The 23,823-nt window shown below is 37.7% G+C and overlaps 1 protein-coding gene across 2 annotated transcripts; it reads left to right on the plus strand.

The window, feature by feature from the left end:
- Positions 1-459: 459 nt before the first annotated feature.
- Positions 460-19,354, plus strand: LOC131353403 (alpha-2-macroglobulin-like protein 1). Of its 2 annotated transcripts, none has more exons than XM_058390407.1 (35): positions 460-660; positions 874-1,054; positions 1,195-1,351; positions 2,037-2,089; positions 2,391-2,411; positions 2,652-2,820; positions 3,423-3,507; positions 3,738-3,864; positions 4,102-4,216; positions 4,352-4,461; positions 4,890-5,057; positions 5,215-5,451; positions 5,722-5,785; positions 5,861-6,006; positions 6,533-6,682; positions 8,164-8,343; positions 9,076-9,154; positions 9,677-9,842; positions 9,921-10,146; positions 10,497-10,623; positions 11,469-11,590; positions 12,046-12,097; positions 12,390-12,473; positions 12,776-12,952; positions 13,172-13,253; positions 13,961-14,117; positions 14,315-14,383; positions 14,639-14,801; positions 15,280-15,470; positions 16,747-16,962; positions 17,076-17,194; positions 17,881-17,989; positions 18,161-18,226; positions 18,564-18,669; positions 18,779-19,354. In XM_058390407.1, the coding sequence occupies exons 1-35, from the start codon at positions 584-586 to the stop codon at positions 18,823-18,825; spliced, it is 4,398 nt and encodes a 1,465-aa protein (XP_058246390.1). In that variant the 5' UTR covers positions 460-583; the 3' UTR covers positions 18,826-19,354. The 2 variants fall into 2 exon arrangements, with proteins under 2 accessions (XP_058246390.1, XP_058246391.1); XM_058390408.1 differs by having other exon boundaries at positions 9,689-9,842.
- Positions 19,355-23,823: the final 4,469 nt, after the last annotated feature.

Below are 23,823 nucleotides of genomic sequence, written 5' to 3' on the forward strand. Positions count from 1 at the left end.
ACTGTCACTTAAATTTCTACATATTCATTTAGATATTTTGTTATTTATATTAAACTAATAAAAATGTTTGTGCACGATTTGTTTATTACTGTATAAGGTGTATTATGCTTATATATATATATATATATATATATATATATATATATATATATATATATATATATATATATATATATATATATATATATATATATATATATGTATATATATATATGGCAGAAAAGCCAAAATAAATATATTCTGAAATATGAGGAAACCTGATGTATTTAATTTTGAAAAAATATAATTTATATATAAATAATCTGTGTTTTACATTCCTCTGAGAAGCTGTTAGTTATTTTTATAAAATGTTTTATTTAACTGAATAATCACTAATGATAACTAAAATAAGACAGATAAGGTGAGGCATGTGATACATACAGTGCAAGGCCAGAAGAAGTGATACAAGAAGGAGGTGCTCACAAAGCACATTTCACACCACTAAGAACACCGGTGAACATATTTGGGTGGTTAACTTTAATAACTACCCCGAGTGCTCTAAGATCATCTTACCTGGTATGATCGAGCTCGATTCTGTTCCAGGATGCGCCCTCATGGAGTAATTTGTTTACTTTTCTTGTTTTTTCCAGGCATCCTTTCACAGGTGACCTCCAAAAACACGTAAGAGTTATTATTTTTTCTAAAGTTTTCTTTTTATTATGGAGAAATTTACAGTGTAACTGACATTTTGTTAAAACTGTATCAGTGGGATTTCTTTGATATAAGTTGTACGACATAAAGCACAGAGCATCATGCATCACTTTATAGAAATCAAAACGAATTTGCTTGTCTTTACCTATCTTATTTTTTTTTTGTCTCTGTTCATCTGTTCAGCTTTTACCTGTTGGCTGTCACATCCCAGACTGTAGGGGGCACAACAGAGACACTATGTGTCACAGTCAAACCTTTTGGACCTGTTTCAATGGTGGTGACCCTGGAGCATAACCAAAAGAGTGTCCCTCTTCTGAAGGAAACTTTTATAAGAAAAGATTATTACCGCTGTGTCCAGTTCCAGGTCAGATTGTGTGATAAAATTACTAATATTAATCATCATCGTCATCATCGTCGTACATTATTTTCTATTTTTAATCATTTCATTATTTAATTACATACATGTTATAAAGTTTTATTTATTTATTTATTTATTTATAAAAGGTTCCTGTCGTACGCATGGAATCAATAGCATCTATCAAGATTCAGATTAAAGGGTTCAAAACAAACCTGAACAAGGCAACGAAGATTCTCATCACACCTCCAGAACATCTGACCTTCATTCAGACGGACAAACCCATCTATAAACCAGGACAAACAGGTAACGCTCTCTAAACCCGGGGTCTTCACTCATCCTCAAAGGACTGGTCTGGATTCAGGGTTTCATTCCAGCCAAACTGAAGGCACACTTGATGAACCACTTCTTAGAATAAAAGCCACACTAGCCCTCACACTGTGTATGATTGATGACCCCTGCTCTAAACATATGTTTATACTTCCTGTTTTTATGTTTTCCTCGCCTACTGCCCTGGTTCCACCCCTGACCTCACTACTAGCACCTAATTCTTTTTGGCTTCATTTCTTTTCTTTCTTTTGGTTTCGTGTCATGGAATTAAACAAGGAATACATTAAAGCAGCTACAAACAGTCATTTGCTCACCAACAATGTTTTTGTTAAAGAACATTTTTTAAAAAGATATGTTTATTATTATTACTGTAAATGAGCCATTATATAGAAAATAACATATTAGAACAAATGCATTAATATTAACCTGCAATTATCACTTTCTTTAGTTTCACTTTCTGTAGTAGTTTCTAAATTTCCTTTACTTTCCCGATTCAGTCTTATTTATATTATCGTGGTCATTTTAGTGTCTGTGTCTGTGTTTTATCCTGATTTTTAATGGGAGCCCTTAGCTTTCAGCTACATTATTTAATCATGTATTAAAAATGAATCAGATTTGAAAGGCAACAGTATTAATAGATATTCATTTTTTTCCCCCACAGTGAAGTTCCGCATCGTCTCCCTGGACACCAGTTTCCTCACCTACAATCAGAAGGTGTCAAAACGTCTATTCATATCAATAAGTCAATAAGTTTATATTTATAACATCATTCAATCATTTAAGGAATGTAACAAGCAGTAAACAAATAAACAAACAACGGGCCATTGTAGTCTTGAAGGAGTTAATAATATAATGACACTTCGAGGCATTATCAGATTGAAACGGCAAGTTACCAAAGAATTATAAATGAATTATGATGATTTTAGAGTATAGGATTTATAGAAAGTGCTAAAAATATTAATTTATGTATGTGTTTAATGTGATTATAACAGCCCTTTTGTTCTTTTTGTTTCAGTTTCCTACAATAGAAGTGCAGGTACTGTGCCATGTTACAGGTTCAACACTCACTGTGCATTTCGTGTATTTCTGAAATGCTGTGCTTTTAAAATAAAGATTTTTCTGCTCTTATGTTCTTATTTTCAGGCACTTGGGAACGTAGTATCCTCATTAAAACATGTTATTGACTCAATAATATTCGTTTTAATCTCATGGCCATATCTTATGATGCAGTAGAAGCGTGTTAATTTTTTTATTTATTTACTTACTTTTATGTCAGGACCCGAACTCAAACCGCATTGGTCAGTGGCTGAATGTCTCCACGTCCAGCGGTCTGGTGGATCTGTCATATCCCATTAACTCTGAGGCCACAAAAGGATTTTATTTCATAACTGCGTGGGACGAGAAAAACAGAGCCATCACGCAAACCTTCGAAGTCAAGGACTACGGTCAGGACCAGTTTATCTTTCTTAATGTCCTTAGAATACCAAATATATCTAATCTTTATTTCAGTGTCATAATTATTATTATGACTATAGACAAAAAATAAAAAGTAACTTAGGACAGTTATTTTCTTCATATCTCTATGAATTTAATATTTTAATGTAAATAAAATGTATGATATAAATATGATTATTAAAAATGGATGATTTCAAATATTTATTAGAGAATTTAATCTAAATTTTAAGTTGGTGAAATTATTACTATTATTGCAGAGCATAACAGTCAAGTAGTGTTTTGAATTCTAAAATTTTTTTACACCACTGATTCTATTTATTCTTTAGTAAGAGTTTACTACAGTTACTTTATTACAGTTTGTTTGTTGTTTTATTCATTTATCAATCCAGTTTTTGGTCATTCCTATATGTAGGCGTCCAAGCACTTATTCTGACCTCACCTAGACGTATTTTGCATTTTCACATGGAAAATTGCACACACACACACACACACACACACTAGAGGACGTACAACTTGAAAATATCTTGCATTAGAGCACGGTTTAAATGGGCAGTTACTATATGGTAATGCTGTGTTACACCATCTATTACAGTTCTGCCAACATTTGAAGTGACGGTCCAGCTTCCTCCAGTCATAACCATCTTGGACACATATGCCACGCTGAAAGTTTGTGCAAAGTGAGTGTTCACTACTTAATAACGTTCTGTTTCATTACGCCAGACTGGAATGTTTCAAAACAACAGAATTAAAACTTTTTTAAAAAGCCAATATACTGTACTCTCTGTATTGTAAATCTTTAAGATATCAATCATTTAACAAAAATTTAGCAAAACTGGACAAGGTATAGAAGCTGCTCTCGGACTATATGGATTATCCATATTCCATAATTTTCCATTCTGCCATGCAGATATACATACGGAAAGCCGGTGAATGGGACGGTGAAGGCCACCGTCTGCCATAACAGTTACAGATACTGGTGGCGCCCATATGGGATCTCAGTAATACCAGACATCTGTAGGAAATATAAAGTGAAGGTAAGAAATTAAATAATCTGTTTAATATAGTCATATTATATGGCAATAGGGTTTCATTTTGAAAGATCACATATTTAAAAAATACATGTAGGGTAATGTAAATAGCATCCATACCTTTGTGTAAGGAACAAAAATTCATATGTGATTTTTTTTTCAGTATAAAGTCATGGGATGATGTGATAAGTTCTTGAAAAGTCGTTCTTGCTCACATTTTTACGAAATATCTTTTTTCTTTAGACTGACAAGACGGGCTGTGGAACACGCGTCTTAAATCTGAAAGAATTCGCATTGACCGATTCACGCTACGAAGGTTTAATCACGGCTCAGTGTGAAGTGGAAGAAGAAGGAACTGGTTAGAGATCACAATTCGTGACAGCATTGTTACATAAATACATACATCACACATTCTTCTTTGCAGCTTTCTTTGGTCTGTCTCAAAGACAAATCAGTTTCTTCCTCTGCCAAGATCGCTGTGTTTATCCTGTAGGTGTGATCCTGACTGGTTCACGCAGCACTCCTATCACAACTAATATGGTCACACTTTCATTTGAGGATTCTCCAGCAATGTTTAGGCTGGGAATGGTATATGAGGGACAGGTAATTATATAATTTAAAATGTTTTCACAAGCATTTTATATAGGCTTTGCTAAACATACATAAACACACTAAGCTATGGAGTTTTCTAGTTATCTCTCTTCATGTAGCGAGGCAGTAAAATAGTATGCCAATCTTAGCCTAAATACTATATTGTGATATTAAAAACTAGACAGATTTGCTTCTTTAGGTGAATTATTTTAATTATTTAACTGTGTTTAAATAATACGCATTGTTACTACCAGGTTATAGAACGCTTAACTATTAAAAACTAGTAGATGATTATGCTAACTAGCTAGCTAACATCAGTTTGCTATTTGATTATATAAACTACTGTGTAACATAAAAACAGTGTTTTGTGCTAAGTTAAGGCAATTTTCTTCTCTCTGTGACAGATGAACTGATTTGATATTCCTGTCCATCTTCATTAGGTTAAAGTGACCAGCCCAAAATCCAGTCCTTTAAGAAGGAAAGTGGTGTATCTGACTGTAAGGTACGCTAATAAAAATTCAGTCCAGAAGCTGCTAACCGATGATAAAGGGAGCGCTCTCTTTTCCCTTGACACTGAATCATGGGGTCCAGAGCCGGTCACTTTAGAGGTGAGTGAAGTCTTTATCTTTTGTAAAAATGACCATCTTCATCTGTCATTCCCTTCTCTTAAAATAATATGAAAAGAAATCATTAATTCAGTAGCACTGTGGTATGAAAATAAATCATGTTAAAGTTCTCTATTTTTCTCTATTTTATTTTACCTAGGCCCAGTATGAAAAGACTAACAGAAAGGTTGTGTATGGGGAAAATCAGCTCACACCATACTACCCCACAGCCTACCTCTGGCTTCAGCCTTTCTACTCCAAAAGTCGTAGTTTTATTAAATTGAAAAGCAGCTCAGTGCCTTTCAGCTGCCACAAAAATGCTGTTATCAAAGCTCAGTACCTGATACACCAAAACATACTCCCATTCCAGAAGAAGACCTTATCCTTCTTCTACATGGTGAGTTTGGCTTCCACTATAACATTATAAAATCGGATTATAATTAAAAAAACTTGCTGCATAATTAATCCTTTTACTGTATTCATTTCTTTTAAGAGATGTTTGCATGAGTATAACTGAAAATGACGTCTTAGTCAAAGTCCCATGCATTGCTCAGTTTTTCATTTACAAACTTTATGACAGAATATACCATTTCCTTTACCCAGAAATATAATTAAATATAATATTGCAATTTAACCTTAATTAGTATTCATATATTCTTGTGTTTAGGTGATGAATAAAGGACATTTAGTTCAACAAGGAAGTATTGTAGAAGCCGTCAGCCCTGGAAAAGGTTCATTAAACTTTATATTAGCTAGGTAGCTGAAATTCGAGCTTTTTTTAAACTTCTTGACATATTTTTTTGCAGTGCACAAGGGCAACCTGGTGGTGACTCTGCAGAAGATGCTAAAGGTGTCTCCAGTTGCTCAGGTCGTCCTGTACACCATCCTTTCCAGTGGTGAGGTTGTGGCAGACAGCATGAACTACCCCATTCAGCTGTGTTTAGCAAACAAGGTCAGAAATGAACCTGAAACAGGTCTATTTCTATTTTTTCAAGTTCAAGAACAGAGTTATGACTGGCACAGGGTCAAAAAACAAAATAAATGATTGATGCTTGATATACAGTTTTTTCTGCTGTCCATCCCTGCAGTCTGACCTTTATGAAGCTTTCTAACTGCCATATTAACCTCAGTCACAAACTCCAAAATACTATAGATTTCTGGCACGGCCTATATAAAGGATGGTATGTCAACTGGTTAAGGAGATCCATCGATCAACAATATCCCCAATAATATATTATAATCTGTCAGATGATCCTCCTTTGTGCATTAATTGGAAAGCCTCCTTCTTCAACTATTGATGATAAGACAAGAATATGGTCTGTTCAGGCTATACCTTCCCATTTTGTTATTACCTATTCCCAAAGGCAGTTTTCATTACAGGAGTTTAGTCAGTCTAGAGATTGTCCATCACTAATGCCATCCAATTACAGATGGAAACCCACTTCATCACTTCATTTTATTTTCTTCTGGTCTTTCAGGTGTCTCTACAGTTTTCACCTTCTACGGAGCTTCCTGGTGACCAGGCGTCACTGAAGCTGAAAGCTGCTCCAGGTTCCCTGTGTTCAGTGAAGGCCATAGATCAGAGTCTGCTGCTGCTGCAACCAGAGAAGGAGCTCAACATCCAATCTGTACGTTCAGCAAAGTTCACTCATGCAGCTTATTTTTAATATTCAGTTTTAAATTTGGAACAATTACAGTCCACTTTGTTTTGTCTTTGCTTTGTGCCACAAAATCCAGTTTCTGTACTGGGATGGTTAATTGCTGACCCAAACAGAAAGCAAAAACAATTGATTGCCAATGAGTGAAAAGGCAAACAGGATTTATAGAAGTAAATAAAAAGGTTGTGAGTGTGACTTGTGCTTAGATTAGGCCACACCAGGTAGGGCACACCAGGTAGGGCTCACCAGGTAGGGCACACCAGGTAGGGCACACCAGGTAGGGCACACCAGGTAGGGCACACCAGGTAGGGCACACCAGGTAGGGCTCACCAGGTAGGGCTCACCAGGTAGGGCACACCAGGTAGGGCACACCAGGTAGGGCACACCAGGTAGGGCTCACCAGGTAGGGCTCACCAGGTAGGGCACACCAGGTAGGGCACACCAGGTAGGGCACACCAGGTAGGGCACACCAGGTAGGGCACACCAGGTAGGGCTCACCAGGTAGGGCTCACCAGGTAGGGCACACCAGGTAGGGCACACCAGGTAGGGCTCAAGCCTAGGATTTCTGTTCTTTCTGTTCTGTTCACCACAGCATGGCAAGTGGAGTGATTTGAGTTTGTACAAGAACAACAAAGTAGAGTCAGGAAAAGGTGGAAATAAACAAAGAACACACCAAAATGGCGTTCTCAAGCAAATGACTGTTTAATTAAACTGAGTTCTTCGAAACTGCCCCTCTCTCTCTGTGTGCTGCTGCTGTCCTCTGCTGGTGGCTGGCTTCTTATAGTTTCAGTTATTTTCCATACAATTGCATCCAAAAAGAAACCTGATCTGTTATTGCCACATGTTTCTCATCATGTTTTTCAACGATATATTGTTTAAAAGAAATTTCTTTCAAAATCATTTATTTTATCAAAGAAACATGCAAACAGAAACTGCTATATTAACAAGGCACCTTTAATTGACAGATGAAATACTCAGATATGAAATATTTATATCTGAGTTGGATTTTTTTTTAATCCCTGAATAACTGAATTAATATATTTTATTAATATATTTTATTAATATATTTTGCAATTGATTCTTCAGCCCTTCCTTTCACAGGATGTTTTTTTGTTTTTCACACCATTCTTTGAAAAACTAAAGTTACTGTTATGTGTGAAAATCTCAGAAGATCAGAATTAAAAGACTGAAACCAGCCCAACTGGTAGCAACAACTATGCCATGATCATAGATTAGACTTTTCAGCCTTTCTGATATTTAATATGAACAGTAACTAAAGCTCTTGACATGTATCTGTATGATGTTATGAATTTCGCTCACTCTTGGTAGTCATAAGATGTATTGGTAATGAACTCCTGATTCCTCCTGTATTATTTATTTATTTATTTTTTTACAGTAAAAGACATCACAATGGCTGTACTAATGAGGAATGATATTGCACATTATTCCAGGTGTTCAACATGCTGCCTGTACAAACGTTATCAGGATATCCATACAACATCAATGAAGATAATACGAACCCATGCTGGAGGAGACCACCCATCGGGATTATCCCATTTGCAGTTAAAGCACGAAAATTGATTGGCTACTTTCCAGACTCTGGAAAGGTGGATGTGTACAACACCTTTAAAGTAAGACATCATTCTGATATTGCAGTACGATTTAGTGTAGAATCTGGCATGTGATAATGATCAAGAATATAATACTGTGCTCTGATTGGTCAAAAGGTGCCTATTTAATTTACTATAACAGCAGCTCTGAAGCACTTCTTCTAATACATTGACTTTTCTATAGTAACAGCTCAGTAAAATTAATTGTTGACATGGTGATTTCCTTTAAAGGGATATTTAAGTTGTTATTTAAGTTGTGATATTTAAGGATATTTTTAAGGAAAATTTAAGTTTTCCTAAATCTTCAGGACAGAGGAGTTTCATTACGGCAAAGAGAGAAAAAAAAGACAGGCCTGTGAGAGAACGATGGTTTATAGCTTATAATACAAGAGAACAGGACATTAAATGAATTATTAATGGATAGGAAAGTATGGTGGTTCATTTTTAAGCTAAAATGATAATAATTGGCAAATTGCTGTGTGGTAAGAGGAATAAAACACGAGGAGATGTGGTGTTATAGGAGTGACTCTGCTTCATCTCTACCCTGTTATTAATTATTTCTTACTTATTCAGCACTGACAGTATTTTTGTTCAACAATTCCAAATATCACTTGTGGTACAAATATATTTACTTTGTGGAGAAGACTTGCTTGATTAGTACAACAAATATTATAGTAATAAAGTGGGCAATTACGAAATATGTAGCTTTTTTTTGCACATATTAAAAAATTGTTTAATTTTTTTCCTCCACAGGATATTGGAATCAAGATCATCACCAATGCAAAAACAAGGAAACCTTCAGAATGTATTAATTATTTCACTTCTACGTCTGGTAAGTGCTTTTCCCAGCACATTTTCTTTTTGAGTTGATTCTGTACATGTGTATTACAATCAGGTCAATAAATATTTAGACATTTCCAAAGTTATTGTTATTCAAGCCAAAATCAGATCAAACCTATGTGGATACGCTCACAGTGGAGCATTTCATCTTTAATTTAAAGCTTTGCCAGCTCTTTACTGTAGCTGCCACCTTCACTGGAGTCTGCTTGCCCTTCAGGTGTTTTGTCTTTTGTCTTACCTCAGCAAGTAAAATGCAGCTGAACTGGACTCAGGTCATGTGATTGATTTGGCCATTGCAGAACATTCCACTTCAAAAAACAAAATCTTGGGCTGTTTTTGTTGTAAAGGGTTTTTCTTCACCTTGGAAAGAATTATTCTATCGTCCACTACAGTTGTTTTCCATGATCCTGGTCTTTTGTATGTATTCAAAATTAAAGCTGAGAGTCTGTCCTGATCATTATTTAATTTTAACTATATATACTGTATATCCAAATATTTATTCATCTGACTATAGCTCCAACTTTAGCCCCATTCACATTTGCTGCAACCATGGAGGCGAAACTTCTCCTCGCCCGAGACCCCGTTTCAGTTCCCACAAGCTCAGCTGACTCAAACCAACCAGTTATTACCATCCGCAAATATTTCCCAGAGACATGGATCTGGGATCTCGTTCCAGTCAGGTGTGTCTGTTGTTATCAGTATTTGTTCAATATTTCTTCAGTCCGTTTTACTAAGTCATTGTTTTTCCCCCTCTACAGTCAGTCTGGAGTGACAGCCCTTAATAAAACAGTCCCAGACTCCATCACTACATGGCAGGCTGATGCGTTTTGTACATCACCTGTCGGGTTCGGAGTCGCCCCGAAAACCGAGCTTATTGCCTTCCAGCCTTTCTTTGTGAGTCTCACCATGCCCAGCTCCGTCATCCGAGGAGAAGTGTTCACACTCAAAGCCACCGTCTTCAACTACCTACAGAGCTGCATGATGGTGAGCTGAAGTGTTTGGTCTAATGAATTTTTTTTAAAAACAAATATTCCTTTACTCACAAGCAGAATGTGTACTATTGCATCACAGCATTAAGAGAAGATGAGGGTTTGGGTGTTAAATTCCTGAAAGGTTTCTGCAAACACATGCAGACATCCAGCTTACTATCTTTGCTGTTATATTTGGCAACGTTAATAGCGATCTTATTTTAAACATAGATTAGCAACAAATTTGACCTTTTTAACCACACAGCTCTACTGTGTCACACACTATTGTTTCTAAAGACCAGTTACAAATCAGTATTTGGTTTAGTTTTCTTGAAGCTGATGGGTTGCGAACTCTGTGTGTTAAAGGTGGAGGTGACTTTGGGCGATTCGCTGCAGTTCTCAGCACAACGGTGTAAAGACTGCAGTTACACACAATGTCTGTGTGCTGATGAGAGCTGGACCTTCTCCTGGACCATCGCTCCACTGGTTCTGGGTACGTCAAACTTTAAAATCTAAAGCTCACTGAAATTGCTAGACTGAGAATTTTCCCAAATTACTGAAGTGGAAATAGCTTCAAAATAGCTCCAGTTTTTTTAGTAACTGTTTTCTCTATGTAAAAAAGGCAGTGTGAAGTAACTGGCTCTAACACTGTCCCTGATTCTATGGAAAATGAGGAAACTGGTGACTTTTTCAGTGGTGGTGTCTGAAGCATTCACACACACACACACACACACACACACACAGCGCTGACCGGCTTCATGCTGTCTGAAGTCGCTTGTCTCTCCACTCTTTATCCTTGTCACCATTCACTGTAAGTCATTTCAGTCTTTAGTGTTAAATTCACTGGTGAGATTCCTCATGGTTTTGTAATCCATACCACACTTCAGCTTTCTTCAGCTCCTGACTCCATTCAACAAACCAACACTTGACAATCAACAAGGCATTTCTATCTACAGAACTGCTGCTCACCCAATATTATTTGCTTTTCACTCCACTGTGTATAAAGTCAATGTGTCATATGTGAATATCCCAGGAGATCAGTAGTTTCTGAAACGCTCACACCAGGCCATCAGGCTCCAACAACCATGTCACTATTTAAGTCACACTTTATCTTCATTCTGATGTTTGATGTGAAAACAATAATACTGAAGCTCTTGAGTTGAATCTGCATGATTTTATGCATTGTGCTGCTGCCACATGATTAGCTGACTGGATAACTGCATAAATGCACAGATGGTCATGTATGTCTTCATGTGTGTGTGTGTGTGTGTGTGTGTGTGTGTGTGTGTGTGCGTGTGTGTGTGTGTGCGTGTGTGTGCGTGTGTGTGTGTGTTATAGGTGAGGTGAGCTTTAATGTGACAGCGGAGGCCGTGCAGTCGTCGACTCTGTGTGGGAAGAATGTAGTTACTGTACCTGAGAAAGGACGAATCGATTCAGTCATTAAAACACTGACAGTGCTGGTGATTATATTGTTATTTATAATAATAATAATAATAATAATAATAATAATAATAATAATAATAATAATTTGAATCAATTTTGCAGCCAATGATCATTCACAGTACACTTTAGATTAACACACACATTATTTTGTAGATGTAATTATTTGGTGTCCTTAAGGTAACCAGCCAAACAGACTAATAACAATAAATATTCTATAAATAATAAAAATCTTTGATAAATGCTGGTAAAAATAAACATCACAGGTTTAAAAGTAATGGTTTAGATGTTATTGAAACCTTCATGGACACTTTTATTCATTAAAATCTCCAAGGTGTGAACTATACATGTGCGATTTTACTAATTAGAAAATGAATCATACAGCTGCAAAATCCCAGCTCTGATCATGAGGAACATTTCCAATATAAATCCTGATGTGACTGAACATAACTTTCTGCCTTTTATTGATTTTCAGGCTGAAGGAACCAAACAGTATAAAAGCTACAATGAGCTTCTCTGCCCATCAGGTCAGACACACACCTTATTATTTCACCTTTTATTTTACCACAGATCTGATTCCTTACTGTGAAAAATGTGAACAAATGTAAACAAATCTGTTCTGTTGGGTTTGGACTGAAGCTGAACTTTAGAGGAAGGTGGATCTCCTGGAACAGGTTTCATGGCCTTTGCCAGAGTTAATTCTAAGTCCATATGATTTCACTGCTCCAAAAAACTGAATCATGTCGAATTCTGGGACTCAGCAGTGTTTCTGTACAGTTTATACCAAGTGTTTTTTCCTTGGTTCTCTATCTCTTTTAGAAGGTGCCGTTGAGAAGACAGTGTCACTAACCCTGCCTGAGGTGTTCGTGGAAGGTTCAGCCATAGCCTCAGTCTCTGTGCTGGGTGAGTCAAAGATCTAAAAATATTTATAATTTTACGTGTGTGTGTGTAAAATATGATAAAGATATAAAGATATACATGTGAAGATATTGCTATAGACTGAGCTTTAACATGAATAGAATTTCACATTACTTTTTACCATTTTGTTAATTTTCTTGCTTGTGAACAATTTATTAACATTGGCTAATTTTCCCATCAGTGAAGTTAATACTTTAAAGCAAATGTTTCTTAAGCAAGTTTATAAATTTTATAGAAAGAAAACTAAAGGAAAATGATATCACTTTATTACCATTGTTTCTCTGCAGGAGATCTGATGGGTCGAGCTCTACAGAACCTGGCGAGTCTCCTGGCGATGCCGTACGGCTGTGGAGAGCAGAACATGCTGCGATTCGCACCAAACATCTTCATCCTGCAGTACCTGGAGAGCACCAATCAGCTCACACCCCAGATCAGGAGTACAGCTGAGACCTACCTCATAACTGGTGAGAACTCTTTATAAGACTACATCTCTGTAGAATTGTGGATTACAGAAACCACACAAAATGAAAATTAGAGCAATTTATAATCTACATATGAGGGTAAAATTCTCAGCTGTTTAACAGTGAAGGAATGGTACGACCAGTTTTGGGGGAATTTGGCAAGTGGTCTTCTGACATGTCGATAATTCACACAGCTTCTTGTGTGTCTCACTTCCTGCACAGGATATCAGAGAGAGCTGACCTACAAACATTTTGATGGATCTTACAGTGCTTTCGGGATGAGTGATCCATCAGGAAACACTTGGTGAGTCTCAGGAAAAAAACAGACTAAACTAAACAGCTGAAAACAAAGAAAACAAAGTTTTATATATTATAAAGACTGTATCTGAGGAGAAAAGATAAACAAGGTCACACTCAGATCATTAGTGAAATTAGTGGAACATCGCATCCAAAAATGTTTTATTCCTCTTATACCACAAAAAATTGTTAACTACAGTTAACTTACAGTTTTTTTTATGTTGTGGAAGATCTAAGAAACATGCTAGTTCCTGTTACATTTTCAGCCATAAACAATCATCCCACTGTTTCACAAATTTACTAGAATTAATAGAAACGACGAAGCAGGTTGTAAAGGCTCAGAATTGCACATTCTACAAAATCTCCCACTGAGCAAAAGTGTATGAACTAATGATGGTTAATTGGTGCATTTCAATTAATTAATACAATTAATTTACACCCACTAACCTGATCTCAGCTTATTATCACCATTTAGTTATATTTAGTCAATTTTGTGCTCATTTATGTTGGCTTCATTTTAGTCTAATAAAAATTATAATTATAATAAATAAAATAAACATGAATTAGTTATTAGAAGCTATTCATGGTTTAATATAGAACCTGTGAGAACACAAAGAGAGTTTTGATATGTATTTTTTAACCTTAAAAATAAACAAACTTCAAATAAACTTGAATATCTGTCGTTATCTATAATTGTTGTGTTTGTGTTCTCAGGCTGACGGCGTTCGTGATGAAGTCTTTTGGAAGTGCAATGAGATACATCTTTGTAGATCAGGTGTTTGTGGATCAGGCGAAGGCCTGGCTCGGTCAACAGCAGCAGGACAATGGATGCTTTGCCTCAGTGGGACAACTCTTCCATCTTGACATGAAGGTCAGGACACCAGTCTGAGTCCAGGACCATGTGCTGTTAGAGGAAAATAACAACACGTGATGAAATTATTAATAAGTTATTGCAACAAGAAGTTGATTATTTTACTATAACAATGTTCCAAAAATGGCACTGTTTTATGATTTCTTTATCAGCTGTTGTATTAATTCTCTCTCTCTCTCTCCCTCTCTCTCTCTCAGGGAGGAGTGAATGATGAGGTGACCCTCTCAGCGTACATCACTGCTGCAATGCTGGAACTCAACTATACAGTGAGTAAACTATACAGTAAGATTCTACAATGGTGAAGTAAAACAACAATGAAAGACAGACTCTACAGGAAGTATGGAGACAAGCAGTGATTTATTTACCATGAACTTCAAATCTATAGAGTAACACCAACAAACAAATCAAAGTGAAATTAAGAATTTTCTTATATGCAAATTCTGTAGGTTAAAAGCATTTGGTTGTCTCCTTACTGAGGGATTAGAATATACTGTAAACATTTATTAATCTGTGTACTGCAGGATTCTGTGGTGAACAACGGTCTTACATGCCTGAGGAATGCGTACACTCAGGTGAACTCCACCTACGCCAAGGCTCTCCTCTTCTACACCTTCACCCTAGCTGGAGATCAGGGGATGAGGAACACACTCATCTCAGAGCTGGATGCAGAGGCCATAATCTCAGGTGATCCAACCTCTAATAACTCTTTAATTAAACAAATTAATTAAACACTGTTTATGTGTGGTAAAAAATATTAGAGAATATGGATGGTGTCTGTTGGTGTTGGGGGGATCTTCATTGTAGGTTATTTCATGGAATGTTTGGTATCTAAGAATTTTCATGTTTTGAGTTTCAGTGGAGTATATTGGTGTCTATAACACTGCACGGTGCTCATGACTGTAATATTTGGAAAATGTTGGTTTTGGAAGAATATTTTTTATGTGTGCTGGTAAATAAAAATCCTGTGTTGGTGTTGAATTGAGAATGTTGTTCCTGTTTGTAGTTTGCTGTTGGTTGTTTGTTGGTGTTTAGCAGTGATGCCATTTTGTTATTTGAGAATTTTGCCTTTGGGTATTTCATTGAAATTATTTTGCATTTTGTTAGTGAATGTGTGGAATTGATGAAGACTGCTAGTGTATGTGGGGTTTTTGTGCTCCCTCAGGTGGAAGGCACTGGAGCAGAGTGAGTGATGGGTCAGTGACGGACTCTTTGGAGGTGGAGATGACCTCATATGTTCTCCTGGCTCTGATGTCTGGACCTGAGCTACCTGGGTTTGGTCTGGGTTACAGCTCCAGCATCGTCCAATGGCTTTCTCAGCAGCAGAACGCCTTCGGGGGCTTCGCTTCTACACAGGTACCTGAGCTTCTTCAACATATCACATTGCACTTTTTAAGAGTGCTCAACTTTTCTAAATGTAACTTTACAATATTTTTTCAAAAACAAGCTATATCTGTTAAATCCTAAAGGCTACAAATACCTGCTTATTGTTTCAAAAATGCTATTTAAGATGTAACAGTGTATGAAAAACATTTCACTATAGCTCTGCACTGAAATGTGAAATAAAATAATTAACTGGACCTACGTTCTTTATAGATTTGTACTAGTAGCCAGTGGCGGAGCGTCAGGGTCAGTAAGTCCTTCTCTGCTGGCCTAAACACAGTGATCTGAATCACTGACTTGCATTTTAATATATTTAATATATTTTTCCATGAATGTGTATTAAATTATTCCCAATAGTCTATTCTCTACATTTCATAGCTTTTCTCTCGGTTGTGCTGCTTCCAGTAGTGTATATTTATGAGAAGAGTATTTATCCAATCATATTTCAGACAGTGGATGACATCATGTGTTGCCAGGGTGAAAGAAATCTGCCTTAAGGCCTTCAGAATCAATAGTGCAGGCGCCCAGAGCTTAAAATAAGGGGCAATGAAACTGTTCCATTAACCAATCAGATTTGGAGTTGGTGTCACTGGGGCCATCTAGCAGGCATACGATTACGTCAGCAATTTCCCGTCCTTTGATTGATTAGTATCTATTGCCATGGCATCCAGGGGCGATTCTCATTTAAGGGGGGCTCTGCCCCCAATGAGGGTATGATAGTAAAAAATAAAAATAAATAAATAAAATAAATGTTTGACTAACAGGGTAGGATGGTAAACCGCATTCCACTGTATTGCATAGATGTGTATAACATTTGAGTACTGAACAAGCCAAATACAATCACACTTCCTGATCTCACACACACACACACACACACACACACACTTGTCCTCTGATCCTCGCTCTGCGATGCCGCGGTCTGCAGATTGAAGAACGTGCTGAAAGACAGGGAGGAGCCATTTTCAATATTTTAAAGGAACTGTGGCGATCACGAATTTGTGTAGAGTTTATGGAGATTTGCAGAATTTTTAGGGGGGCTGAGTAGAAATGTTAGGAGGGCTAAAGCCCCCCTAAAAATGGATTAGCGACACCCATGGTTTTCAATATACTATATTTATACATTTTATGACATCTCTTTAATAAGGTAGAGAGTTTTTGTTTTTGTGTTTTGTATCTGTCATTGTCAGCCATAGTGGATTGGGAGAAGCAACACTTTTACACTTTCACTATACTCTTTTCCATCATCCAGGACACTGTGGTGGCTCTCCAGGCTTTGGCGAAATACAGTCTCACCACCTACAGTCCAGCAGGAGTCGTAACCGTCACTATAACATCACCATCCGGGCTGATTAACACCTTCACCATTAATCAGAGTAACAGGCTGCTGTATCAGGAGAGTGATCTGCAGGAGGTTCCTGGAGTTTACAGCATCAAGGCAGAAGGGAAAGGCTGTGTGTATGTGCAGGTCGGTATATCACCATTTCCCACTTTACTGCTTTATTAATTAAGCGGTTTCTCAGCAGGTCAGTGTGGGTGGATGAGTTGTATATACTAATAGTGTGGGTTTTTTTCTTCTAGTTCAATTTGCGCTACAACATCCCTCCTCCTCCTGACCGCTCTTCATTCACCATCTCAGCCTCGGCGTCTGGGAACTGCAGAGTCCCAGTTCCTTCTCTGGAAGTGACCATTACTGTCATGTGAGTTCTAATGCAACACCAATATCTACAAAATAGGACACAACAATTATTTCCATTAACACATGCAATGCAACCAAATGGTGTTATTGGGCATAATGTCTGTTAAAGTCATTTAATCAAAGCCAGATAAGAACTGAATGCAAGAATTTTTAAGCCTTCTGAATGAAATAAGGAAGTTATTTAATTAAAATGTCTTGTTTAAGGCGTCCATGTAAAAGTTGTATTTGCTGATTTATTGTTAATTATTTAAAACAACCTGGAGTATAAAACACAGATTTAGTGAAAGAACTGTACTCTAATCAGATATCATCAGAACAGGACAGCTAGAGAACCAATCAGAGTGTGCACATGGAATTAAGGTGTCTTTATTAATGAGTAAAAATGATCATTTGTTATAGAACATTTTAAAGTCTGAAATTACAAAAGTCTTTATTCCCGAAAATAGAGCAACATATTGAACAAAGCATGCGAGACAAAAGTGATCACCATGTAAAAGTGTTCATATGTTTCATCTTTAATTAATAAGCAAAATGTGTGGAAAATATTAAAATTGATCGTGTTACAGTATTGATATAGTTTTAGAAGTTACTTTTAGAAAGCTGAGGTGATTGTATATGAAATGCGTTAGTCTGGTACTTTAGAACAAATGAAGAGATTCTGAGTGATTAATGATCTTTTCATTTCAGGTATAACGGCAATCGTCTGGAGACCAACATGGTGGTCATTGAAGTCAAGTGTCTTTCTGGATTCAGGGTGGACACGTCGTCTGTGCGGCTTGTGAACGGCAATTCAAATGTAATGTTAACCTATAACTGGAGGCATAAACACAGATAAAAATATTTCCAATTCCAATAATACAGATGTTCACTACAGCATGTATCAGGCCCATGTTGAAACAATGGAGTTTCCGAAGATGAGCGTATCATATCCATAGATCAAATTTTACTCTGATTATCTTTATTCCAGTCGACTGACGGTGCTGTGAAACGTGTGGACCAGATCGGTTGCAGCACAATCATCTACCTGAATAGTGTAAGAACAAACACACACACAGATTTTAAAATATTACCTAAATTAAATTAAGGATTTTCTCATGCTTGGCTCCTCATCCAGTTTTTCTAATGAACGTAGTTAAAACATTTTAAAATATATATTTTCCTAGACATATTTAAGTTATTGATATCTTGAGAATAATTAGGGAGAAGAAAAACAAGGTCGCTAACTTGCTAAAATGGTTCTGATTAAGCACCAACAGCAAAAAAGTAAAACATTTGGTTACTGCACCCCATCCTCCTGCACTTGCACAGGTTCACCAGCACATGCTGAACAGAGGTATTTTTCCCCCCAATATTTTTCTGTCTTGTTTTAGCTGACACATGGTCATGAGAAGGTCTACACCCTGACGATCGTCCAGGACCATCCAGTGGAGAACCTGAAACCAGCTACTGTGAAGGTTTATGACTATTACGAGACCAGTATGTGTTCTTTCTTTATCACCCAGTATTTAGTTTTCTAAAACCATTACACAAAACCATTACATATGATAACTAAAGCCAGATTTCTGTTTTTTTTTTTCTTCTAAAGGTGCGAAAGCAGTAACTCAGTACACCTCTCCATGTCCAGTTCAGTGAGAGTTTGTCCATGATCTACAGCAAGACCCCAGCAAGAGCTTTTTCATATTTTAGTTATTTTTAAGGGTAGATTTTAGTTATCATCGTATCAAAAACTTTCTAAAAGCTCCTTAACTAATTAATAGTGTGTTTATTTTTTTTGTCTCTTCTCAATATGTTCAACTTCCGTAATCAGGATTTATAGACTTATTGATGTAGTGTCACTCCACAAGACAGATTTTATGACTTTATATGAAAAACCATAAAAATTAACATCAGCCCCATTAATATAATAATAATTACCCGGAGTGATTGCACTAATAAACTACTCTTGATTCATTTTACTAATCAAATAGCAGACCGTAATTGTTGTGTATTCTTTGTAAACCCATTTATTTTTCTGTAGGTACTGTAGTTAGCTTCTTTGTATTTGTTGATTTTCTCTAAATGATGGAGTTTTAACTACCTTGAAATTTTACAATTGAAAACTTTATTCCTTTCATTTCTCTATGATTTATATTTTTCACTAACGAATTAAATTTTTTTTTAAAATATATCAAAAAAGAAAATGATTTTTTCTTATAAGGTAATAAATTTTTCACCTGCACTGATCATCAGTCTAATATTTGTCTTTTTTTCGTGTCCCAGTTTATTCATATATAACAATGTCTCTATACGAGGGGACAGCAGACACTATTTATTTCCATTGGGTCTAATTTATCAGTTTATGGTCTAATTTCATTTGAGTCTAATTTATCTTTGATCTGAGTGTAAATTCTTGGGTAAGCCAACTGAACAGAAAATTCTGCTGGATTTTCATCATACTCACATACATTTATTGATGATCACTCATAAATTAAAAGGCGTGTGCACAACATAGCTAATTTGCATTTGGTAACACCCACAAACCTCCATAAAAGGCAATATACACACAGCTGACATTAGGAGATTAGCAAATGGCAGAAATAAAAGTAAAAATAAAAGTTTTTTTGACAAAAGTTTGCTTAACTGTGTAGCAGTCCCTTGAAGTTCACATTTCTCCAAACAAAATTAAAGAAAAGGAGAATCAGATATGAAATACGTGAGGCACAAAGAAAATTGTTTGAAACAAAAATGGAAAAAAATTATACATACTGCACAGAGGAAACCAAACCCAGAATTCCCCTCCAGGTATCTCCATGTTAAGCTCTATTCCACCCTTAACCTCACCCTTCTCCTTAAAAATTGACCCTGAGGATGACCCTTAACCAAGCAGCTTACTTATGGCCTGATCAGCACCAGGTATGTTCCCTCCTAGAAACCAATCCTCAAGTGTTCAATCTTCATCTTAGACAGACAGAGAGATGTCCACTAAAACTGTGTCAGTGCCCACCTTCAAATACCCAGAAAGAAGCCTTATGAAGTGCAACCTAGCAAACAAGCAGCTGTGTGATAAAAACGGGCTAGATGCTAGAAACAGGCATTGTGTGGGCATCACAATCAGGACAGACCTCTGATCACAATCAGGACAGATCTCTGATCACAATCAGGACAGATCTCTGATCACAATCAGGACAGATCTCTGATCACAATCAGGACAGATCTCTGATCACAATCAGGACAGATCTCTGATCACAATCAGGACAGACCTCTGATCACAATCAGGACAGACCTCTGATCACAATCAGGACAGACCTCTGATCACAATCAGACAGATCTCTGATCACAATCAGGACAGACCTCTGATCACAATCAGGACAGATCTCTGATCACAATCAGGACAGACCTCTGATCACAATCAGGACAGACCTCTGATCACAATCAGGACAGACCTCTGATCACAATCAGGACAGATCTCTGATCACAATCAGGACAGATCTCTGATCACAATCAGACAGATCTCTGATCACAATCAGGACAGATCTCTGATCACAATCAGGACAGATCTCTGATCACAATCAGGACAGATCTCTGATCACAATCAGGACAGATCTCTGATCACAATCAGGACAGACCTCTGATCACAATCAGGACAGATCTCTGATCACAATCAGGACAGACCTCTGATCACAATCAGACAGATCTCTGATCACAATCAGGACAGACCTCTGATCACAATCAGGACAGATCTCTGATCACAATCAGGACAGACCTCTGATCACAATCAGGACAGACCTCTGATCACAATCAGGACAGACCTCTGATCACAATCAGGACAGATCTCTGATCACAATCAGGACAGATCTCTGATCACAATCAGGACAGATCTCTGATCACAATCAGGACAGATCTCTGATCACAATCAGGACAGACCTCTGATCACAATCAGACAGATCTCTGATCACAATCAGGACAGATCTCTGATCACAATCAGGACAGATCTCTGATCACAATCAGACAGATCTCTGATCACAATCAGGACAGACCTCTGATCACAATCAGGACAGACCTCTGATCACAATCAGGACAGACCTCTGATCACAATCAGGACAGACCTCTGATCACAATCAGACAGACCTCTGATCACAATCAGGACAGACCTCTGATCACAATCAGACAGATCTCTGATCACAATCAGGACAGACCTCTGATCACAATCAGGACAGATCTCTGATCACAATCAGACAGATCTCTGATCACAATCAGGACAGATCTCTGATCACAATCAGGACAGATCTCTGATCACAATCAGACAGACCTCTGATCACAATCAGGACAGATCTCTGATCACAATCAGACAGACCTCTGATCACAATCAGGACAGATCTCTGATCACAATCAGACAGACCTCTGATTACAATCAGGACAGATCTCTGATCACAATCAGGACAGATCTCTGATCACAATCAGGACAGACCTCTGATCACAATCAGGACAGATCTCTGATCACAATCAGGACAGACCTCTGATCACAATCAGGACAGACCTCTGATCACAATCAGGACAGATCTCTGATCACAATCAGGACAGACCTCTGATCACAATCAGGACAGATCTCTGATCACAATCAGGACAGATCTCTGATCACAATCAGGACAGATCTCTGATCACAATCAGACAGACCTCTGATCACAATCAGGACAGATCTCTGATCACAATCAGACAGACCTCTGATTACAATCAGGACAGATCTCTGATCACAATCAGGACAGATCTCTGATCACAATCAGGACAGATCTCTGATCACAATCAGGACAGACCTCTGATCACAATCAGGACAGATCTCTGATCACAATCAGGACAGACCTCTGATCACAATCAGGACAGATCTCTGATCACAATCAGGACAGACCTCTGATCACAATCAGGACAGATCTCTGATCACAATCAGGACAGATCTCTGATCACAATCAGGACAGATCTCTGATCACAATCAGGACAGATCTCTGATCACAATCAGGACAGATCTCTGATCACAATCAGGACAGACCTCTGATCACAATCAGGACAGATCTCTGATCACAATCAGGACAGACCTCTGATCACAATCAGGACAGATCTCTGATCACAATCAGGACAGACCTCTGATCACAATCAGGACAGATCTCTGATCACAATCAGGACAGATCTCTGATCACAATCAGGACAGACCTCTGATCACAATCAGGACAGATCTCTGATCACAATCAGGACAGATCTCTGATCACAATCAGGACAGATCTCTGATCACAATCAGGACAGATCTCTGATCACAATCAGGACAGACCTCTGATCACAATCAGGACAGACCTCTGATCACAATCAGGACAGACCTCTGATCACAATCAGACAGATCTCTGATCACAATCAGGACAGACCTCTGATCACAATCAGGACAGATCTCTGATCACAATCAGGACAGACCTCTGATCACAATCAGGACAGATCTCTGATCACAATCAGGACAGATCTCTGATCACAATCAGACAGATCTCTGATCACAATCAGGACAGACCTCTGATCACAATCAGGACAGATCTCTGATCACAATCAGGACAGACCTCTGATCACAATCAGGACAGATCTCTGATCACAATCAGGACAGACCTCTGATCACAATCAGGACAGACCTCTGATCACAATCAGGACAGATCTCTGATCACAATCAGGACAGACCTCTGATCACAATCAGGACAGATCTCTGATCACAATCAGGACAGACCTCTGATCACAATCAGGACAGATCTCTGATCACAATCAGGACAGATCTCTGATCACAATCAGGACAGATCTCTGATCACAATCAGGACAGATCTCTGATCACAATCAGACAGACCTCTGATTACAATCAGGACAGATCTCTGATCACAATCAGGACAGATCTCTGATCACAATCAGGACAGATCTCTGATCACAATCAGGACAGACCTCTGATCACAATCAGGACAGATCTCTGATCACAATCAGGACAGACCTCTGATCACAATCAGGACAGATCTCTGATCACAATCAGGACAGACCTCTGATCACAATCAGGACAGATCTCTGATCACAATCAGGACAGATCTCTGATCACAATCAGGACAGATCTCTGATCACAATCAGGACAGATCTCTGATCACAATCAGGACAGATCTCTGATCACAATCAGGACAGACCTCTGATCACAATCAGGACAGATCTCTGATCACAATCAGGACAGACCTCTGATCACAATCAGGACAGATCTCTGATCACAATCAGGACAGATCTCTGATCACAATCAGGACAGATCTCTGATCACAATCAGGACATATCTCTGATCACAATCAGGACATATCTCTGATCACAATCAGGACAGATCTCTGATCACAATCAGGACAGATCTCTGATCACAATCAGGACAGACCTCTGATCACAATCAGGACAGATCTCTGATCACAATCAGGACAGACCTCTGATCACAATCAGGACAGATCTCTGATCACAATCAGGACAGATCTCTGATCACAATCAGGACAGATCTCTGATCACAATCAGGACAGATCTCTGATCACAATCAGGACAGATCTCTGATCACAATCAGGACAGACCTCTGATCACAATCAGGACAGATCTCTGATCACAATCAGGACAGACCTC

Source organism: Hemibagrus wyckioides, linkage group LG05 (genome assembly GCF_019097595.1).
Source record: "Hemibagrus wyckioides isolate EC202008001 linkage group LG05, SWU_Hwy_1.0, whole genome shotgun sequence".
Taxonomy (NCBI): Eukaryota; Metazoa; Chordata; class Actinopteri; order Siluriformes; family Bagridae; genus Hemibagrus; species Hemibagrus wyckioides.